This window comes from Peromyscus californicus, unplaced genomic scaffold (genome assembly GCF_007827085.1).
Source record: "Peromyscus californicus insignis strain IS unplaced genomic scaffold, ASM782708v3 Scaffold_13__1_contigs__length_99412109, whole genome shotgun sequence".
NCBI classification, from domain to species: domain Eukaryota; kingdom Metazoa; phylum Chordata; class Mammalia; order Rodentia; family Cricetidae; genus Peromyscus; species Peromyscus californicus.
This window is the reverse complement of record NW_026294424.1, coordinates 39,120,124-39,142,947: the sequence shown is the minus strand read 5'-3', so window position 1 is coordinate 39,142,947 and position 22,824 is coordinate 39,120,124. Positions and strand designations below refer to the sequence as shown.

Below are 22,824 nucleotides of genomic sequence, written 5' to 3'. Positions count from 1 at the left end.
CTCTGGTACTGAAAGGAAACAGCCTGATATTTTTAATGAATCATTTGCATGTGGAATCTGGGAAAACAAACTTGTCTGCTTCTCATCAACCTCAGGCTAATGACAGAAGAAATAGAAGTTTCCCAGCGTGAAGTCTTTGACAAGGATGCTGTAGGTAGCAAGAAAGCACAGCCTGGGCTTGACAGCTTGTGACCAGTCTTCAAATACTCTGACAAATCTTTATTGAACCAATCTGGAAACTGACATGCAAACATTATAATCAGTTATTGTACTTTGCTACCTGTTCATTCACATGTATTCTTCACTGAATGTGTTTGCTCTGGTCTTTAGTTTAGAGAGGTAAAAATGATGTATATTGTCAATCTAAGACTAAACAGACACATTGTGAACAAAATATTTTAGGGTGTTATTGATTTTCCAAACTATATTTGCTTTGCCTTTTTTTTTGTTGGCAAGAGTAAATAGATTTTACTATATCTCTGTTGGAAAAATAACAACTAGTCTTGACAGAAATTCATTAGCAACATGTGAACACTTCTCTAGAAGCTCTTCAGTTGCTGGCGAATTTCTGTCAAGCCAAAAGAAAGTCGAGATAATGCGGACGCCTTCCACATTACAAGACAAGACTTGTCATTATTCTGATTTCATGCCAAGCCATGTTCTGGGTAGCACTGTCTGATCTAATGGAACAAAGTGAAGCTAGGGAGGGAAATCAGAACAGAGAAGCCCAGAGGGCTGGCTGAGCCTCATTAAACAGTTTTTTCCCAGTTTTCTTGATCTTGAGATAAAAAGCCTAGCAAGGATTCTGGAAATTAGCAGTTTTCATCATGTTCAAGGCTATTGCAGTTTCCCACGCAGAACCACCCGAGTTGAGCATCCTATGAGGAGGATGGCTGTCATTGCTGTGCACTTCATGTAGCTCTCCTGATCCTCAGCTATCTGGTGGGAGTGTGAGTCGGAGCTGAGTGCTTTGGTCCCTTGATGATGCACAGGAGAGGGCCCTTTGATTGAATACAGTGTGCTACCCACATCTTTCTCTTTTGTGGAGTTTGCAATTATAGATCCCCCTTCTGTCCTACAAGCCACCGCTGAAAGAATCTCCCTAAAACTACTTATTTTCTGGTCAACAATTTGTTGTATTCATGGGCTGACAGTTATCAAAATCTTCCAACAAGGAAGACTCAAGAAATCGTCTTGCCTGACTCTTTCATTAGATTAAAAATTAACCCCTAGAGAAATGAAGTGACTTGTACAAAACTACATGGCAGGATCTTTTCATCAGCCTCAAAGTCAACCAGCCTCCATGTCATCCTCAAGGACAGCTCCACTCAGAGTCCTCAGTGCCCTTATTATGGAGTGAAGATGGATTGTTTCTCACTGTAAGAGTGTGGCTGAATGGGTTCTGGGCTCACTATTGTTTCATCCTAAGAGACTACCATATCCCTTACCAATAGCCCAAGAAAGATCAAAATTCCAAAGTAGAAGCACAATTTCTCCTGAATGCATATCACTTTTACACCACTGGGAAGTCAAAAGACCCAAAAGTTGAGCCATTTTAAGCTGGGACCACCAGTAGAGCATTGACCTGTCCCACATAGGACTACATTAGCCTGAATTCCTCTTAATGGTTGTCTTTTGGGTAGTGGTGGAAATGTGGAGTGATTGCCTGCATGGGAGATAGAGAGGTTGCCCTCTTTCTTTTCAAGCTTGGAGGCATTCCCTACTTTCTTATAGGCTCCCAGACTCGTGTGGAGACAAGAAAAACATAGCAACCAGGTAAAAACAAACAAGGAAAGGATTATGAAATGTACTGTGTCTGTACCCTCACTGCCTGTGGTGGTTTAAATGAGAAACGTCCTCCATAGGCTCATGCATTTAATTACTTTGTCCCCAGCTGGTAGCATTTTGGGGGAAGGTTATGACAGGTTATGGAATCTTTAAGAAATGGAGCTTTTAGTAGAGGAAGTATGTCACTGGGAATGGACTTTGAGATTTTATAGCCTGGCTTTATTTCCTATTCTCTCTTTTGTTCCTTGTGTGCATTTAAAATGCAGTCTCCCTACCTTTTAGCTTCAGGGCCAGCTTTACATTCCCACTTCTGTGCCTTCCTTGCCATGATGGACTTTATCCCTCTGGAACAGTAAGTCAAATAAATCCTGGGCTCCCCTGTGTTGCTTTTGGCCATAGTGTTTTTGTCCTAACAACAGCATGAAATTTGAACACTGTCGCATTCCAATGTTCTGGTCACCAGGGTTTTCCTGGGTTGACCATGAGGAGAACTTAATAGTGAGATGACGTGAAATAACACTGGGAGTAACAAAATAACCATTTCATCACCCACATTGTCAGTAGTCTGTTGTGGAATATTAATTTAACTATGTAAAGATGTGTTTTATTTGTTTATGCTTCATTTGTTTAACGATGTAAAGATGTGTTGCTGCTTTACCTTGCCTGATTAAGGCACCTGATTGGTCTAATAAAAAACTGAATGGCCAATAGCTAGGCAGTAGAGGGATAAGTGGAGTTGGTAGGCAGAGAGAATAAGGAGGAGGAATCTAGGCTCAGGTGGAGAAGAGAGAACAAGGGAGAAAGAGAAGGAGATGCATGGGGCCAACCAGCAGTCAGCCAGACACATAATAGGGCATACAGAATGAAAGAAAGGTAAAATGCCCCAAGGTAAAACGTAGATGAAGAGAAACAGGTTAAATTACATTATAAAAGTTAGTGGGATGAGCCTAAATTAAGACTAAGCATTCATAATTAATAATGAGTCTCCATGTTATGATTTGGGGGCTGGTGGTCTGAGAAAACCTGCTACAGCAGCCCCATATGAGTTTGTTCATTGACCTATCTGTATATTCACCATTATTATGTTGTGTGCCAGGAAGGCTTCAGAAATCAGTAATGACTTTAGCAATGCTGTAGTCACTGTTCACTAAGAATCTGTTTGTGGCCAGCATTCCACTAATTATTTTCATTTCATCATACCATTGATGCTCTCAATGGCTGTGTGGCTGGGCTCCTGATGAGTACCATTTCATAGCTGAATAGCTGGGGCAAGGTCATTGCCCACATCTAGTAAAAAGGAGTAGGCAGGATTTCACGTCAGATAGCCCAAGTCGAGACCTTGTTTTTGGCTACTTTCCCGGCTCATAAGGAGATCACAATCTAGGGAAAGGTACAGACATGTTGACACACAATTTCCATGTAACCATTCCTAATGCAGACATTCAGCACTGACTGAATAACTATTATGAAAGGGGTAGAAAGTGTGCTAGACTTCAATGCTAGAAAATCCAAGGAGACAGCAAGAATTTAGAGTCCTAGGGACCACAGGCCAGCCACCCATGGGGCTCCATGAACAGCTCTTCATTTGCTTCTACATTTGAGTCACTACCAACTTGACTCACGGCTGCTTGATGCCAAGAATATGGTCTATACATGACTGGATCCATAGCCCTAGTACTGTGGCTGCATGTGGGAAACACCCAGAATCTTATGGATAAAATGTAGGCAGAGTGTAAAACACTCCAGATGTATCATACAATTCCCTTCCCAGGATGCTGTTTCTGAGGAAGCAGCTCTGATGCTGCAGTCTAGGGAAATGGAATGTGGATGCTGATATTTCACTTGTAGAGTGCTTGATGCTTGTCCACACGAGGGCCCTGGCTTCTGTAGCCCCTCTTGATTCTAGAATCTAACACAACTTAGGCCTTATTCTTTTGGAGTGTGCACATTTGTGTATATGTATCTGTGAGCATGTATGTGAAGGCCAGAGGTCAATGTCAGGTGTCTCTTTTTCCACCTTATTTTTTGAGACAGGCTCTTGTGTTTGGCTAGATTGACTGGTAGCAAGCTCCAGGAATCCTCCCCAGCACTGGAATTGTAGGTATTTGCCACCATTCTTGGATTTTTACCTGGTGCTAGGGATTCGACATCATGTCTTTATGTTTGTGTAGCAAACACTTTATAGACTGACCCATCACTCCAGAACCTCATCAATAACAACATCGATTTCTAGAATGATAAAATATCAAAACTGCACAAAGGTGAGCCTCGAACTGTGCAAAATCCCAGCTTTGTTCCTTCCTGGGTTTTTGTATAAATCACACAACTTCACACAACTTCAGTTTCCTCATCTCTAAGATGATAGCAGTAATCTATGTCCTTGGGTCTTGGTAAGAATGAGATGGTGGAATTTGATGATGGGTTATGTTTTGGTGCCTGTTTGGTTGGGTCATAATGCCCACATGTAGTCAAACACTATCTTGGATGGTGAGAGTACGTGTTTTTGTGGCTAACATTTTACATGTAAACCGATACACTTAGATTAAAGCAGACTGCCCAGATTCCTACCATCTATCTCTCCTCTACATTTCACATGAATCCTCCTGTGACTTTTGTCCCTTTCCATTTTCACCCACAATGCAACCCACACAGCCATCTGATGCTCCTCTGACACAGTCCTTTGACCTTAGATTAATTCATTGTCACTCACTAGGAACCGAAGGGCTAGACAAAGGCTAATGTTTGACAGAATCCACTCACTGATAAAAACAAACAACAAAACCTGTCCATTGGTTCAGGAATATTTGCTGAGAGTCTGATTGAGACCAAATACTTGTCTAGATATTAAGATCTCATGACAAATGGGCAGTCCCTCCCTCATGGGCCTTATCTGCTGTTTGGTGTGTAGTTTAATTAATTATTTTACTAATTCATTCAATAAATGCTTACTGGACACTTAGTACATTACATGCTAGGGCTTTTGTACGTATTAGAAGTATAGCATAGAATAAAACAAACAGAAACCCCTGTCTTCTTAGAACTCACATTCTAATTAGAGGAGACAGAAAATAACCAAGGACTCACATAAATAGTGTACCACATAGTCCCAAGTGCAATGGGAAGCATCATGTAGACTAAGAGTTTTAGAGTGTATAGCTGGACCTACTGGGTTTGAAGTCAGGTTACACCCTGTGCTAGCTCTAAAATCCCCATTAAACTACAATTTTTCTGTACCATCATGGCCTTACCTGCAAAATGCTGATAGTCACGGCAATTTTTGTTAGAACTAAGTAAGTTATTTAAGAAGTACTTAGGATAGTACCCAGTTGGTCATTAGTAGATGCATACTCAATAAATAACAGCTTTTCAAAAAAAAATTAAAGAAACCATCATCTTAAGATATCCCCAGTTGAAACGTGATGTTGTGAAATGGGCGAGCTTCTTGGATCTAAAGAAATGAGGTAAGATTTACCTTTCTAACATGTTCTCATGCCAAATCCCCATATGTATGGATCATCTACTCAGCTGCAATTGTCCTCTCCTCTTCCAGGTCTTCACCTTAGATGCTTTTGTTGGAAAGTAATTATTAGTTTTAAGAAATGAAATACAGAGCATGGGGAAAAAATTGGCCAACTGCCCTTCCATGCCAATCCCAATTATTTTCAGCAAACCAGTGTGGTGATGTATTGTGTCTCCCCAATATACTGTGCCCCCCAATAAAATTTATCTGAGGATCAGAGGAAAAAGCCAACCACTATATTAGACATAGAAGTCAGGCAATGGTAGCACATGCCTTTAATCCTATCATTCAGGAGGCAGGGATCTGTCTGTATCTCTGTGAGTTCAAGGCCACACTGGGAACAGAGCCATGTGTGGTGGCACACACCTTAAATACCAACACTAGTTAACCATAGAGGTCTGGAGGTCTGTACAGGCAGACAGTAAGTGACAGAGCTGGGCAGGAAGAGGAAGTGATATAGTTGGACAGAGAGAGCAAATGATACAGCATAACAGAAAGGCATATAGGTGTGGGTAGGCAGGAAGTAGCTCTCTTGGGAAGCTGCAGAGTTGGTGAGGTTAAGGTTAGCTGTGGCTTTTCCTATTCCCCTGATCTCTCAGGTGTCAACCCAGATATCTAGCTCCATATTTTTTATGTAATAAGACCATTTAGCAATTTGTCTACAGACCAGGAAAAAGGCTCCCAGGTCACGAATCTTCTACGACTCACTTGAACCCAGGTCATTGCCTTGATGACTCAGAAAATAGAAAAAAAAAACTCAATTTCCTTCATCAGGTTGAGACTTGGCCTGGCCTCTCCCGACTTTCTTGAAAATCAAGTGACACCTGTGTTGTAATCCGAAAGCATGGTTTTCTGAGAATGACTGAGCATCAGTAGCCTGTCTCATAAATCTCGCTGATATGATACTGCATACATTAAAAATTCAACCATATACCACAGCCTCACAATCAAGCACAAGTTTCATTCACATGCATAACCAGATGCCAGGCTTCAAGTTGGACAACACCTTAAACTAGCAAGGCTAGTTTCTTTGGTCAAATAAGAAAAAGGAGACTTTGGATTACACATATCTGATGGGGAGGGACTCCTACCTCTCTGAGTGGTGGACCAGAGCCCATCTTGGAAGCACGGCCTTTCTTGGTACCAGAAAGTCAATAGTAGATGTGAATTTTAGCACAAGCTCTCCTTCCACCCCAGGCACAGTTCCCACATGTGACCCTCACAGCAGCCCCGGGAGAGAGTGGCTACCTTCTCCTTGAGAAACAAGGTGACATACCCAGATTCCCACAGCTAGCTAATAGGAAATTTACACCAAGCTCTGCCTTCAAGTTAGGTAATTAACTGATCCACCTGACCAAAAGTACTCCCTAAATATGGGATTATCAGTGCTAAAATACAGCAGTTCTGAGAAAATTGGGACAAATGGGTGACCCTGTGCTTAGTACAGTATTTTCTGTTGAATAGCTCAAGTTGAGGGCTTACAGGGGCTGCTACTATAAAATAGCCAGACCATTCTCTCACTGCCAGTGATTTGGGGCAGGTAGAATCCTCAGAAACCCAGCTACCTACCACACCACTACAGGGCTGTCCTCTGATTTCAGGGTCCAGAATGGCTTTCTAAGAATCACATCTGTAGTCCAAGTAACAAGAAAGAGGGGAAAGGAAGACAGAGAACCAAAGAATAATTCTGTCTTGTCTCTTGAAGAAGCTTCTTGAAAGTTTCCTAGGACACTTCTACTAACACCATTCACTAAAACCCATGTGAATTTACCCAGCCATAGAAGAGGCTAAATGGCTTTGTTTTGAACTAGAAAAGCATGCCATTATTTTAGACAGAGGTGAGAATAGGTGTTGCAAAATAGTTAAGTTAACAGGCCCATGACTGCCATTGAATCTCCACTATTCAGTAAATATACATAAATGCCCATTAGCATCATCATTATTACTATCCAGGTACATGCACTTGGCTCATAGAGGGACTAACAGGGAACTGCATATGAAAGGCCTTGGTTGAATCCTTAGAACAGAGATAGATAGATGGATGGATAGATAGATAGATAGATATGAGTGATAGATATGATAGATTAATAGATAGATAGATGATAGATAAATAGGTAGATAGATGATAGATTAATAGATAGATAGATAGATAGATAGATAGATAGATAGATAGATAGATAGATAGAATAGAGATATCACCAGGAATGACTTCCCCAGGAGGACTTTGTTCTGAGTGTTCTTGCTCTTAGTCCTTGTGCTTATGAGGCAAGGTATGTCCCACAAAGCATTCTCATAAAGGAGTCATCCAGGCATTTTAGACTATCTGAAGGATCAATAAAATTGTGCTGTTGCTATAGATTGGGGTATATACTCTTTGGAATGATATTTTTGGAGTAGAAATATCTGTGACTTTTATGGCTTAAAATAGCCTATCTTTTTAATTGAATAGGAAATAAGATGATTCTGGGCCTTTTAACATGAGAGAGACATCAATGGTTTTCGATATTAGCCAATGATTATGAGTTGTTATGTTTCTTACCCTGTCTTTATTAGCTTTTATTTGGATCCCAGAAACCCTTCAAAGCAGGCATTGTACAATTTTATGGCGAGTGAAGAAGCTTTTGGCCTGTGTGGTAGAAGCATCCACAAACGGAGCACTGCTGCACTCCACAAGGTCCTCTGCTGCCCTCTAACGCCTCTCTTCTCACTCTCACCCTTATTTTCCCCAGCACATGACAGAACAAGCTCTTGAAAACAATGACCGTCAAAGCCGGGCTTTTCCAACTCTTAAGGCCTGCAGTGTGCACCACGTTCTGATTAACAATATCCAAGAGCAGGGAAGCTAAGTACACTGGCCAACGTCACACTCGTACAGGTCAAATGGAATCCAAACCTGGTCTTACTTGAGCAAGGAATTGTACTGCCAGACAGGAGTGTGTCAGGCAGAGAGCACTGTGTGCTGAGGGATCACAGCACTGAAGGAGTGAGATGATAGGTCAAGGAAGAATAAAATGTGACCCGAGCGTGAGCTGCAAAGACCAGGAGGGCCACAGGCTTCTCTCGGCTGTCACCACTGGTCTTTTTGATGTGCAAGATTGAAGGGATTTCTCATTCTATGAAGGAGAGCCAACTTGGCCTTCAATGTTGTCAGAGTGGTCAGCCACAGTCAGGAGAGCAGGGACCGGATTGGAAATGCCAAGGCAGGCTGCTGAACTCATCATCTTAAGAAATGAAAACAACAGATCTCAAATTCTCAGCTATGGGACCGGAGGTTCTGTCTTTGTCTTTGTCAAAGGACGAGGGATTTGGAAGGGGTCTCACCTGAGATGGAGCCAACTCTGAAAGAAGACATTCTCAGAAGATCGCGGGATGTTTCTCCCTTGGGTGGGAAAGTATTAACCATTGAGGGTGATTCAAAGCCAGTGAAAGATTGTAGTTGGTCCTTCTGGTAAACAAGAGAGCTAATCACTCTTTTTCACTAACATCCCACCCTTCAAGGTCCTAAGGAGTCAAGGTTTCAGCTTCCAATCCCAGCTTGCTTATCAAGGGATTTTCTTAAGAACAAACACAAGCACCAATACCCTTCTAAAAACCAGAACTGATAGTTTCCACAAGTGTTAAGCAGGTTCATAGAAATTTTACACATTTCTTCCTAGAGGACGCTTAACATAATGCAACAGGTACATGTCTACTTTCCTTCCTGTGACTGTGATAAAATACTGTGACTAAAAATGACAGAGGCCAAAAAGGTTATTTTAACCTGTAACTTCAGGTTACAGTTCATCTCTGAGGGAAGTCAAGGCAGGAGCTCAAGGCAGGAACTTGAGGGCATGCTTGCTTGCTATTCCAAGTAGCATTATCTTCAACCAAGAAACTCACTTCACAGGCAAAGTGTGGCAGGAGCTACAGGGGGACACTGCTTGCTCGTTCATAGGTTTATGCTAAGTTAGCTTTTTATATAGCTCAGGACCATCTGCACAGGGAATGGTGCTGCCCACAGTGGGGTAGGCTCTCCTACACCAATTATTGATCAAGACAATGCCCGCAGATATACCCACAGGCCATTCTGATCTAGGGAGCTCCTTGACTAAGGCTCTCTTCTCTCTCATACGGCTATAGGCTGTGTCAAGTTTACAGCTGAAGCAGACCATGACAGTGGGTATTACTGTGACTCCCATTTCAAAGGGAGAATTAGAGCTTGTTCTAAGAAGTAATTCATAGCAAGTGTTTACATCAGACGGATCTAGGCAATAAATTTGAGACTGATCCAGCAATCAAGTATCAGGACCATGCATTACCTGCCATCCACCTCTGTTAATTCTATTCCTAGACATAGCTATTACTGTGTCCTATCACTAAAGGATAGCCCAGTGTCTAGAAAGCAAGCAAACAGTATTTTACCTCAACCTTGGATAGTGGAGCAACTGGGGATGTTATTTTTGCCGGGGTGACTCCCAAATCTGTTCCTTGCCCTCCTGGAGAACCCATAAAATCCAAATAGCATTTAGAATCTTTTATACACCCAAAGTTGCATTCTGCTACTGCAATGGAGGTCTCTGATGGCTATGCTGTATGGAGTGCCTAGTGCAATAATTGATATTTTCTCTTCTTTGTTGGTCTGTTCTTTGCATCAAGTTTTTAAGTGTTGTCTCACACTTGTGTCATTTTAGCAAGAACTACACATTTTGTTATGTCATTATATGACATCCTTAGAGGATTATAGGTGAATTTTCTTCGTAGAGAACAGATCTGCCATTGCAAGATTCTCAAAACCATGACTTAAAAAAAAACTGAAACAAAGACACAGATTTTGTTTATGAACAAATCCATTGTACATCATGGGCATTAGGGGTTTAAAGTTACAACTTTCTGGGTAGCTGGTTCTTGTGTGACAAAGAGGATGAAAGGGAGGAGTGAGAAGAGGAATGCCTTAGGGGAAGAAAAGAAGAAGCTATGGCAAGGAAAGGAGAAGAGAAAGCAGAAGAAAGAAAAGAGACTTCGGGGGAGAAGGCATCTTAGGAAGTGGAGACCTGGCATCAGACCCTGTGCATGGGTGACCAGGCCAGACATCCCTAGGCCTCACAGTTGCTTTAGCTGGGCCTGCTCTGGAGGAAGAAATTGCAGCTTGAGGAGTGGTCCTTAGGAGGACATTATGGCTTGGCACATATATAGAAATGGTGGCCCAGGTTGGATCCTGTTTTTTTCACAATCTGCACCACACATGGCTCCCTGTGGCCTCTGCAGAGGGGTGAGAGTGAGGACCCACTCAGCACAGACTTCCAGAACAAGGTCTGTACCTCTTTTTTTTTTTTATTTTTGACCTCAGAAACCTTGGCCTGCTCGTCCACCGTTGTGGCTATCACATCCTCTTCTGGAGTCTTTGGAGTAACAAGCATGCCCACCAGAGGCAGCCTAGTTAGTTCTACATCAGGAGAAGTTTGGGAAAGACTAACAGAAGGCTGAAAATAACTCATCCAGTTTTTCTGGTGTCTTCTGGAGCCACCTTGATATATTTGAGGCCTGGATGAGTGCCTGTGGGCTTGTGCTTTTTCCTGTTTGGGGGCCTGGATTTGATGGTAGGGCCTGCCTTCATATAGGTTCTTGTTCACGAGGGACTAGGAAGCCAGGAATCTTGATCTGGGTACCTGCAAACTCAGGGAGTAAACGGTGCACAGAGCTGGGCACTGTTTTCCTTGCACACAGGACACATTCAAGACAGCTTCCACTGGGCAGTGGTCAGAGCTCATCACTCCAGGGAGCAGGAAGGCAGTTTGGAAAGTGTCTATGATCTCCTAGTACATAGTCAAATAGGGTACCATAGTTGAGACAGCGGGCACCAGTGATCACTGACCAGAAGGTGAAGGCCCTCTCCTGTTTGGGACAGAAATCATGGCACCTATTCATAAAAGGTACTCAGCCTAGTACTCCAGGTCATTGAGCAAGCTATCCATCCACTCACACCCCGGGTCTTCTTCGAAGTACTCTAGACTGCCAGCATTGCAGTGGTCAATAGGATGGTGGGCTGTATTTAGGTCCCCCAGGATTATCACATGACAGCCAGATAGAAAAGCATCTTAAAGGTCAGCTGCTCAAGCTTCCCAGGATCTGCATGTGGGCAGTATTCGTTGATCAAGCTCAAGGGTTTCTCCTTCCTTTCCCTTGTGCAGATCTTGTGCTGTGTAAGGAAAGCCAGGCCCTCACTATCCAGAGCCTGTAGTTGCTCTTGGGTGAACCCCGTCATGTTTCCATAGCAACCAACATCCTGGTTCAGGGTGACAAGCAGGCCACTCAGGCTTTCTTCAGCAGCCACTGGAGTAGCACGATCCTTACAGAAAGTGGCTACACCAGAACAGTCACTCCAGCTGTGGCTGAAGCTGCAATGGGAGTTATAGCCCTCAACAACAGCCAGGGGTTCCGAGTGCATTTCTGGTCACTTTGGTCCCCTGGAGACAGACAATATCAGCATCCAGCTCTTCCAAAATGTGTCGCAAGGCCTTTGGACAATTACTGGGTACCTGGCATCCCAGACCTTGTAGGGGCCTCCAGTTCTCGTTGATATTCCAGCTTACCACGCTCAACATTTTGATTAACTATACTGTTTCACAAAGAATGTATAGGCATAGGCAAACTGTTGGCCAGAAGTTAACTAGCTCCCTCCTTCCTCCTGCGTTTACTCAGGCGCTCAGGCATTCTCATGCCCCCAAACCACTGGACTGCTCGCAGGGGCTTCAAGTTCAGTTCTCTTTGGTGAGAGATGAACTTTGGTGAAAACAGAAAGGGTGGTGCAGATCCCAAAGAGGAAGGAAAGCTGGGTTGTATATGCTTGTAACCCCAGCATTCAGGACACTGAGGCAGGGGTTTGCAGTGAATTCAAGACCTACCTGAGCTACATAGCAAGACTCTGTCCAAAAACCAGGGCAGAGTGCATGGTGAGAGGAACATCTGTGATGGTCCTTTCCTTCTGGATGCACAAGAACTCCTGAGTTCCTGATTCCCTTTCTCCTCTGTTCAAAAGTCCCCTTGATGCATCAGGTTAGTTACAGCTGGTTTTCCCAAGACTATTACTAAAAAGCAAAACAGTGTTCTTCCTAACACTTAACAGTCAATCAAGTGGAGTCTTCCCAAGACACACAAGTTATAAACATGGGAATTTGTTTTCAAAAGACACAAGCCACTGAAGATATAACTCAGACAAAGCTAAGTAAAAATACGTATTTTGCCCAAATATTTGGTAGTTTCGCTTGTCAGCTGAGAACACTGATTGACATAATTTAGTGTGCATTGCCAGACACACACACACACACACACACACACACACACACACACACACACACACACACACACACCCTTTCAAGCACTCAGCCTACCATTTCAGAACTCTCTTTGACACGATGCTTCAGATACTGTAAAGTCACAAGTCATCACAGTAGCAAAAGGGTGAGTCTAAGGAAATTAGAAGAGACATTAGATCTCAGGTTATTTCTACAGCCCTTGGCCAACTATCATGGAAGACACAGTAGGAGAGGTGGGAGAAGTTTGTAAAGCAAAGTGGAGTGTGGAGAGAGGGTATAGAAGGTCTATGAGCACACAGTAATCCAGCAGTCACATAAAAAAGAGGAATATGTACAACCTTTTGTATATGTAGGCCATCAAGTCCTTAGGGCTGGAGATAGCAGCAAGGTCAATGGTATAGATGCTCAAAGAACTACAGAGAGAATGGATTCAGGGTAGCGTGTTATGGTGATAAAAGGTGGTGGTGGGGGGTAAAAAAGAACACCCTAGCTCCTAAGCCACCTCTGAGCATCATGAGGACCCTCCTCAGCATCATCTGAAAACACTATGATTTGCCTCCTCTGAGATCTCTCCTGGCTTAAAACTTGACCTCAGACGAGTCTCCACGGGCTTGCCTTCCAAGTTGATTTCTATTCTATCCACTCCATCTCGGGAGGGGATGTGAAGGCCCTGTAGTTTCTGACACAAGCAGCCACTTCCAAGTATGTTCGTGAGCAAGGACATTAGTAAATCCCGACTCCAGTAACCAACCTTCACAGTAAGGAAGGCAGAGTCTTCTGTAAAATCCCCAGGTTGCAGGCTGGACTGGCAGGGATCTGGTTCTGAGGACATTCAGTAGTGGGAGCTACTTGAAAGCTGGGACCAATCCGAATCCCAGTTAGAACTGGTTTGTCAGGCCAAGACTAAATTCCCAAGAAGCATGAATAAGTGGTCCAGTTGTCAGTGAGGAATTCCTGTGCTGCCTACCTGTGGCTATAGCCTCAGGAGCTCTTAAAAAAAAAAAAACTGGATCTTCAACCAGTGGAAGACTAAGAGAAACATCTGTGATGCATAGTCTTGGTTGTGAAATTGGCTACATCTGGAATTAGCTAAAACCTAAAGGACTGGGCACATCTTTAAGGGATTTTTTTTTCTTAATTAAAGCATTTGAAGTAGGAAGACCCAGTTCTAATACAGATCTTTGAGGTGGGAAGATCCTTTAATCTGGGCCACTCCTGCTGGCAGCCTAAACAGAGGACATAGAAAAAGGAAGCTTGCTCTCTCCTTGCCTGCTTGCTCTTGCTCTCACTAGCAAGACCATTCCTTCCAGTGAAGGAGCCTGCTTTTTCAGGATTCCAGCATATACTGAAGATGAGCTGAGACATCCAGGCTCATGGACTGAACAACTACTAGATTCTTGGACCATCTGTTGATAGACAGTAATTGTTGGAGCAGCTGGACCACACAACCTGTAAGCCAAGCCATTCTAATAAATCCCGTGTGTGTGTGTGTATGTGTGTGTGTGTGTGTGTGTGTGTGTGTGTGTGTGTGTGTGTGTGTATGTGTGTGTGTGTGTGTGGGTGTGTGGTGTGTATGGGATTTATTAGAATGCAGATATCCTGACTAATGCAACCCAAATTGTCAAGGCTTTGTGACATGTTGCCAGTTTTTATCACACAGTCTAACACCATCTGTGTGTGTGTGTGTGTGTGTGTGTGTGTGTGTGTGTGTGTGTGTGTGTGTGTTTTGCAGGTTCATATGTACTCATGCATGAAGAGGCTACAGAACAAACTCAGCTGTCATTCCTTAGATACCTTCCACCTTGATTTTTGAGAGCATCTTTGTTTGGGACTTGGGCAGTACCTGGCTCCAACATTTATGCTATTTTCAATAAACTAAGCAAATTCTTTGAAAGTATATCAATTTAGTTTTATTAATATCTACTAAACACACTTATTAAAAAACAACTAAAACTTCTCTGGATGTTGAGAAGTAAATAACAGGTTTCTAAATAACAATGGAATAGAGAACTATTTTAAACTGAACAGTAACCAGTGGAGACATACAGAACTTCAGTGCTGCAGCAAAAGCAGGCCTCAGAGGAAAAGTCATAGCCCTAAAATACATGTGTAAGAAAAGAAAACAGGCTGAAGTATCAGTGACATAAGCATCTGTCTCAGAAAGTTGAATGAAGATCTTCAAGAAAGCTAGAAGAAATAAGAAATTTCTATATATCTAAAAATAAAGAAAAAAAGCTCAAATAAATAAAATAAATGAGGAATAAAGATTGGAGCTTTGTAAAACAACAACAACAATTAGTAATCCCAAAGCAAGACTGATCTAAGAGAAAAGTACAGAAAAAAAATTGTCAGTATCAGCAACAAATATGGCTTAACTCAAAATTTAACTCAATATTTTCTGGTTTTGTTTTGTTTTTTGAGACAAGGTTTCTCTGTGTAACAGCCCTGGTTGCCCTGGAACTCACTCTGTAGACCAGTCTGTCCTGGAACTCAGAGATCTGCCTGCCTCTGCCTCCAGAGTGCTGGGATTGCAGGTGTATGCTACCACTGCCTGGCTCATTAACTAAATATTTCCACAAAAATATTTTACTACCTATAAAGGGCACCAAGTATGAGGAGGAAGAGAAATAGGGTGCAATTAATTAGTTTTGAAACCACCCATAAAAATCAGATTTCAGATTCTTTGCATTCAATTTAATACAACATTTGCTGGACAATAACACAGGCTACTATCAATTTGACAGTAAAGGCCTAGAAAAGAAAAAAATACCATACGCTGTGGACTTGGACAGAACTGAGTCAACTCCAGCTCTAACCATGATCCCAGCTCTAACCATGATCCTAAGAATATGACTTTAGGAAAATGTATAGCCTCTCTGGAAGCTCGATTTTCTCATATTAAAAAAGGAAAACAATAGCCAAACTTACTAGGGACGTGTTGGAAGGGTGACAGGTTGAAGCACCAAGCAAGTTCAAGTTCCCACAGACTTGACCCATGATCTCAGGTTTACTTTTTGAATATTTGTAGGGAAAATGCAAAACCATCAAAAAATAAGATCATTCATTTTGAAAAGCTTGACATTTCATTTCCTTTGTCCATTCTAACAGGGAAGGTTTGACCCGCAATTTTTCAATAAAAACAATGTTATCAGCTGTGCTGAGGATGTAGCTCAATGGTGTACAGGCTTCTCTACCATGTGTAAAAGTTCTCAGGTTTGATTCTCAGTTTCATTAAGAGAAAAAAAGAGAAGTTAGTAATATATAAACAATATAAAAGCACCACATGAGAAAGTTAAAATGAAATAACAATATAAAGTTGAACTCTGCTTCGGTGGAGTAATTTTTTTCTTGAGTATTGGTAGTATGCAGTACAAACTAAGCTGGTCATGCAATGTTGCTATCATTGGTTGGGAAGTCCTTCCATCTCTGGTGTTGACATTGTAGTAGAGACCTCTCCCTGACAGCTTCGGCTTTGCATCAGTGTGGTTTCTGAGTTTTTCATCTTGATGTATGCTATGGGAGTGTCTAAGATCCAAATTATTCAGATATTAGAACTACACAATGGATGCTCCGGATTCTTCACACACTGAACAAACCTGACAGGCCTGTAGGAGAGAAGCAAGAAAGGAAATCAAGGGACAGGATGAGGACTGGCGAGATGGATCATAGGGTAAAGGGACTCACTGCCATGCCCAATGACCTGAGAGTTTGGTCTCAGAATTCATGTGGTAGAAGAAAGCACTGATTCCTACAAGTTGTCCTCAGAGGCCCGCATGAAAGCTATGGTATGTGCATGCATGTGCAGATGCTTATTCATACAGTAAATAAACAAACAATAAATATAAATGTAACAAAAAATGTAACAAAAATTTAAGAGGGAAGAGACAGAATGATGCACCTATGTTCCAACTCGTCAATGAAAGAAGACCCTCCTTGGCAACCAAAGGAAGATGGACCACTGAGCATCCACTCACATGCCTCTCCTCAGCAACAACACTGAGAAATGCCTAAGTCAGGAGTCAGTGACTTGACAGTCTGCCCCAATTTATTTGCAGTTCACTTGTAAGACCATAAAAATAAATACCAAGGAGGGCGTGTGATGGAAATGTATGGAGGTGAAAAAACGAGCATGTGACAGCTGATGATCATGAGACAGCAGATGTGGCCACTGAGACCAGGCCCACACACAGTTCCTGAGGATTCTGCTTTCCTCAGTCAGGAAGCTTCCTGATGACTTTTTGGTGAAGGCATGAGACAGCACAGAACTCAGGGACCATCCTTAGGAGGTTTGGATGCCACTGTCAGAGGACCATGCTTCCTCTACACATAGCATGCTCAGGTATCTAACTGGTAAGTTAAAAAGACTGTCATTTCATAAATGTAAGCTAACAAAACCACAGAGTCTGTGCTCTGCATCCTGCTCCTAGTCGGCCGGTACTTTTTCCCGTACAAAGTATCTTTGAATGACTTAGCCTAGTCAGCGGTCTACAGACTTTCTTTATAGTTAATCTTTTCCTTTCTTCTGTTTTTTGCATTTAACTTCTGCAGCATGTTAATGGTTTTTTTTTTTTTCTTGGCAGTTTCCAAAGAACAGCCAGCTGATTGATGGGAAATTCAAGTCATCTGGGAAATGAGCCATCCATCTTTTAAATCTGTCCTTCTGCCTTTGAGATATGGTGGGTGATGTGAAGAGACACAAAATATTCCATCTCTTCAGCTTGTATATACTTCAGGAAGTCTTTTCTCTATGCTTTAGTCTTAGCTGAAGCTATTCCTCACAAGAAAAGCTCCCCAAGTGCTTCTTGGTGAAGGTAGATGTCCCTGCCTGTATCATTGGCCACAACCAGTTACAAACAACGAGGGGGCCCCCAGTTTTGGAGTTAGAGGTGACTTTAAAGATATATAACTGCCCATAGGTTAATGGAAAATTTTTGTTAAGAATTTACATTGGTTTGGGTCTTAATCTAGAAAAGATAAATCTTTGTAGACTGCAATGTGGAAATTTACCAAATAATAGGCATTTACATTTGAATCTAACTAACTAAGGAGATTTCACATGAAAATTTATAGTCATTCACAGACTTTTAAAACTTGGGAGAAAAGTCTTGGTTGGCAAGATATGTTTCTGATCCCCTGAAGCCCAGCAGTAAAGTAAGAAGTGCATCCCCTGAGAGTCATTCAGCTTCTGGGGCGGAGTCACTGCTCAGGGATGGCAGGAAAGGAGGACGAGGATGAATGGGCAGGCAGCCAGATTTAAGCCATTGACTAGGGAAACAAGCTAGTTTTGGTGGCAGGGCATAATGCATCATACATCACACACCACCAAGGCCTGGGAGGGATCCCTGGAGCCCTCTCAGTTCACACAGCTGTTTTGTTCACAAGAAATCAATTACCTGTAGTTATCCTGGCAGGCAAAAGTGATATTCCTTTGGTGCACAATCAACTTCAGATCATTTATGGAGGAGCCTGAGCATGAGTTACTAGGGAAGAAAGAAAATATTCAAATAATGAGATCTTTCAAATTCTCTCTGAGTGTCTTGCTTTCTCTGCATAACTGCTCCTGGGAACAGCATTGAAGAGAGGTGACTCACAAGTCCACCTCTGGGGCTCTCAGGTCAGCAGGAGTGAAGGTATGAAGCAGTCACTGTCCTTTGTGGAGACAGAATTAAAAGACTATGAGGAGGGCTAAGTGCAGAGCAAGCCCCATTCACTTGCTAAGCCTGTCTGTTGCCAGCATGTTCTTGTGATCTTGGATTTCTTCGCAGGCTGATTCATATCCTATCACTCTGCTACAAAGTAGACACATACCTGGAATCTGCTTCGATGTTATGCATCACCCAGGCCTGTAGTTTATGTACCTTTTTTGGGTCCAAATTAAAGACTTCCACACTTCCAAAGGTGCTAAAACAGAAGAGATAAATAACATCACTGACTCCAAGCCAAAGTGCAGGGCATCCATACCTCCTGTCACAATCCAGCCAGTGGGACACCACTGAGTAGAACCTACCTTGACTCCCACCTTTCTTCATTCAACATGACTCTTGGTTACCAGATTTTCAAGATTTGTTTTTCAAGACAAGGTTTCTCTGTGTTACAGCTCTGGCTGTCCTGGAACTTGCTTTAAGACCAGTGTGGTCTCGAACTCACTGAGCTCCACCTGCTTTTGCTTCCTGTGCTGGGATCAAAGGCTTGAACCACCACTGTCCAGCCTAAGATAAGATTTTTAACTATTCTTTGGTAATGATTAATATATCTAAGATACTTGATGTTCAAAGAGTAGCATTGCCAGAGAGCTGGTTACAACCATAGAATCTCTGCTCACTAACACTATTCTAGATTCTTCCTTGTTAGTGTGAATAGCTACCTCTCCTGTGGCAGGGACTTAGCTCTCTGCTATCAGATGACAAGATTCTGAGTGCCCATAGGAAAAGAGGGTCAGAGGAAGACAAAAGAGTTAATACTGCTTTGTTTGTTTGCTTCAATATTAAAACAGAAGAGAGGAACAATTAATAGTGGGTACCTACAGTGCCCAGAGAAAATTAATATGTGTTTCTATTTTCAGAAGTATTTTTGTTAGAGAAAAATTAGAGAACAAAGGCCATGGACGTGATGGAAATTAAGATGAGAAGGAGGCCAGAGATGGGAGGCTTGAGTGTGGACCAATTCAGTCCTGAGGACAAAATGAGAAAATAATAGCTGATGTGCACTGGGGGAGTTTTCATTACGCATGGAGCTCAGCACTGTTCACAGTATATCTCCGTTTATCGCTACAGCATCCTCATCATATCATTTATGTATACAGGGACTCCCAGAGGCTAGGTGCCCGTATGTGTAATGACCTCTGCTGTCTACCCTGTTAAGCCACTACAGTGCTTTGTGACAATGCTGCCAACAGAGGGTGATGGCCCAGGATACTTCTCCTGCTGAAGTGGGATTCTCATTCTTCACAGGGGAGAGAGAAGTGAGCCATTATTCCTGAATAGAGAGGATGCAGACAGGGAAAAGTGGGGAGGCAGGCCAGAGAGTATGGGTGAAATAGGAGGAGAGAATTCAAGGGGAAAGAAAGCTGCAAAAATTATGTGAGACCTCAAAAAGTCAAGAGTGATGGCTGGAAACCATGTAGTGGCTCTTAAGAACATTGGAGGATTTTAGACAAAGGAGAAACCAGACCAAACATTGACCCAGAATAAAAATATCTTCACAGAATACAAACGGTTTGCCCTTTTTAAGCTGAGCTCTTTAGTACATGAAAGAAGACACATCCTTTCGAGGAATGCCAGGTCCAACAGACTATGGTAACTGCAATTAACTAACCCTTGCAAACAGGATACAAAGAAAGGAAAGAAGTACCTGTTTTTGTAAAATGGTTCACTGAGGGACCCGTTGAGCATCACTTGGACCACACCACAGGCAGCTTCTGCAAACTTAAAAAGAAGTCCATCATTATTCTCCAGCAATTCCATTCAAAAGAGTACTTAGTACTAGCGAGAGAGGGAGAGGATAGGCTCTACACCTTCAGCACAGGAATGGTCAATCTATCCAATGGTCTAAGCCATTGGAAGTATGCGCTTTGCATGAGCTCTTGACACAGCCATGTCTGTCTGTAAATGATGCAGAAGTTGAAAGTCTAGAGTGGGAAACAGAGTATCTCTAGAGGAAGGAAAGGAAGGCACTCATCTGGTGTCATGTGTTGTAGAGGCTACATCTTATTTAGCAGAAGCAAGGTGGACAATTTAGGGGTAAGGGAAATGCAATACTGTGGAAAGAGAAACTTAGGTAAGAGACAGGGACCTTGAGGCTCTAAAAAGGCACAAAGAAAAAGGGGGATTGCGTGAAGAACTCGCTCTGTAGACCAGGCTGGCCTCGGACTCACAGAGAGAGTTTTATTTCTTCATGCAACCAATTTTCATCTGGAAAATTTGCTAAGAACTGGAGTAAACAATGTGAACAGAGTACTGTCCAGCTTCCTCTGGAGACAGACCCAGACTTCTGGCACTTAGGTCTCCTTCCGTGACATCTGTGCATAGTACCCAATTCATACATTGTAATGATAGGTTGAACAGCTTTAGCCATCGGTATGAAGATATCTGTGAGAAATGAGAGCTTGGCTTCCCAGGTTCTTCTGGAGTCTTCAGTGATTTCTATCTAGTACATGGCAGAGGGTAAGTTTTGCTCAGTAAAATTCCAAGGAAGGAAAAGCTGGCAGGACAAAGGAAGATATCCTGTACTAAAGATTAGGAAAGAACAAAAAAAGGGCCATATAGGAGACAAAGTCCATGTTCCAAAGAGTAGGTGGGACTCCACCATGTGAAGAAGCTGTGACTGGAAGGGGCCCTGGGCTTAGGAGAGCAGTGGTGTTAGTGGGGGAAACTGTAGTGGATGTTGAAAAGTCAGTTCACAGAAGGCCGTGTACTTTGTTAAGGAAATTGGACTTTAGTCTACAGGTGACCTCTACACCACTGGAAGATTTTGGAGCTGAATTATGAAGTCCAGTGATGCCTGTCTAGCTATGGAGAGAGATGGACAGACCCCTGATCCTTATGAATAATCATTCATGACTCAAAAGAGCGCTGGACCCCACAAGGTAGAATTTTCATGAGTCCCCTGACACAGGTAAACATTGGCTCAGTTGAGGGCTCAAGGTCACATGACTTAGCAGTAAGAAGATCTGGAGATTCAAACCTGTAAGAACAATCCTTACTGTCAAAGATAGGGACTAGTCTGTTTGCCTTCCTCCATGAGAGTCTGGCAAGGACCAAGGTTTGGGTATCACAGTGTCTCAGAAGGCAGGGTGCCTTCGGTCACCCTCATCATTGAACTCTTAGTACGAAGGACTGAGATGGGAGTACAAGAAAGCACTTAGTATATATAAAATGTGACCTGCTGTAGAAGGTTTTGGAGATAGTGTGTCTGTAAAACATATCCCAGAGTGATAACATAACTGAAAAGCATTCTCTGAAAAAGCAAGCAAACAAAAATATGCAGTGTCTCTGAGTTTTCAAAACTTGTAGTAAGTACTCAACAAATATTTGTTGAATGGATAGGTTCTGTTACTTAACAAGATAATAGTATTTTATTTAAATGCGGCAGCAACATTCTAGAACACATATATGTTGATCTCCATTTGATGGAGACAAAAATGAGGAATCTATGGTCAGAATGTCTAAGAAAATTGCCTATTAAAATGTGTCCCCTAAGAATTAGGCCATCTGAATCAACTGAGCAAGGTTCGAATGAATTCACAGAGACTCGAGCAGCAAGCACAGAGACTGCATGAGCCTACACCAGGTCCTCTGGGTATTACTAGAGCTTTCAGATTAGTATTTTTTAATATGGGATTCTAATTACATGAATGAATGAGTCTTTGATTCTTGCACCTGCTCTTGGGGCTCTTTTCTTTCTGTTGGTTGCCTTGTCCAGCCTCAATGTAATAGTTTTCACTTTATCTTTTGTATTTTATTTTGTCATGTTGGTTATCTCTTAGAAACCTGTTCTTTTTGAATAAGAGACAGAAAGAGAATGGATATAGAGGCAGGTGGGGGAGGTGGGGAGGAACTGGGAGGAGTAGAGGCATGGTAAACTATAATCAGGATATACTGAATGAGAAAAGAATCTGTTTTCAATAAAATGAAAAAAAACCTACTTACTACTAAAAAAAAAAAAAAAAAGTGTCCCTTCACTTCCATGCTAATCCTCTGTCTCCCTACACCACTCCACTCCTAAGCCCCCTTGACGTAGCAATTTAGTTGATACAGGGAGGTGAAGAAGAGCACAACTGCATTCATGCAAGTGTTCTACCACTGATCTTATTCCTGACTCTTAACCTGCCATTTAAAAGACATAAGCAGTTTGCTTCTTCCTATTCTCATGTGGTCTTCATTTACCATATTCCTTGTTCTCCCTCTCTGTTGTTGATCCAGCTGGGATCTCCCACTCCCCCAAGAGAGGCCCACAGAAATCCACAAAGATACCCCCACAACAGACTGCTGGCAATGGTCGAGATACAACCTGAACTGACCTACTCTGGTGATGGGATGGCCAAACACCCTAATTGTCGTGCTAGAAACCCCATCCAACTACTGAGGGATCTGGATGCAGAGATCCATGGCTAGGCCCCCGGTGGATCTCTGGGAGTCCAATTAGCGAGAATGAGGAGGGTTTATATGAGCGAGAATTGTTGAGACCAAGGTTGGATAAAGCACAGGGACAAATAGCCAAACAAAT

The 22,824-nt window shown here is 42.5% G+C and overlaps 1 protein-coding gene and 1 pseudogene across 2 annotated transcripts in view; both read right to left on the bottom strand.

Annotated features, from left to right (window-relative positions):
• Positions 1 to 22,824, bottom strand: part of Cd38 (CD38 molecule) — a 67,615-nt gene that overhangs the window by 9,981 nt on the left and 34,810 nt on the right. Inside the window, exons 5-8 of one of the 2 annotated variants that reach the window (XM_052734856.1) lie at positions 19,951 to 20,024; positions 18,409 to 18,501; positions 17,994 to 18,080; positions 14,485 to 16,205 (exon numbers count right to left, since the gene is read on the bottom strand). In XM_052734856.1, the coding sequence (XP_052590816.1) occupies positions 16,142 to 16,205; positions 17,994 to 18,080; positions 18,409 to 18,501; positions 19,951 to 20,024 (318 nt within the window). In that variant the 3' untranslated portion in view covers positions 14,485 to 16,141. Of the gene's footprint in view, positions 1 to 14,484; positions 16,206 to 17,993; positions 18,081 to 18,408; positions 18,502 to 19,950; positions 20,025 to 22,824 lie in introns of those variants that run through there. The other variant, XM_052734857.1, reaches the window with a different exon arrangement.
• Positions 439 to 14,111, bottom strand: LOC128108384 (DNA-(apurinic or apyrimidinic site) endonuclease 2-like; annotated as a pseudogene).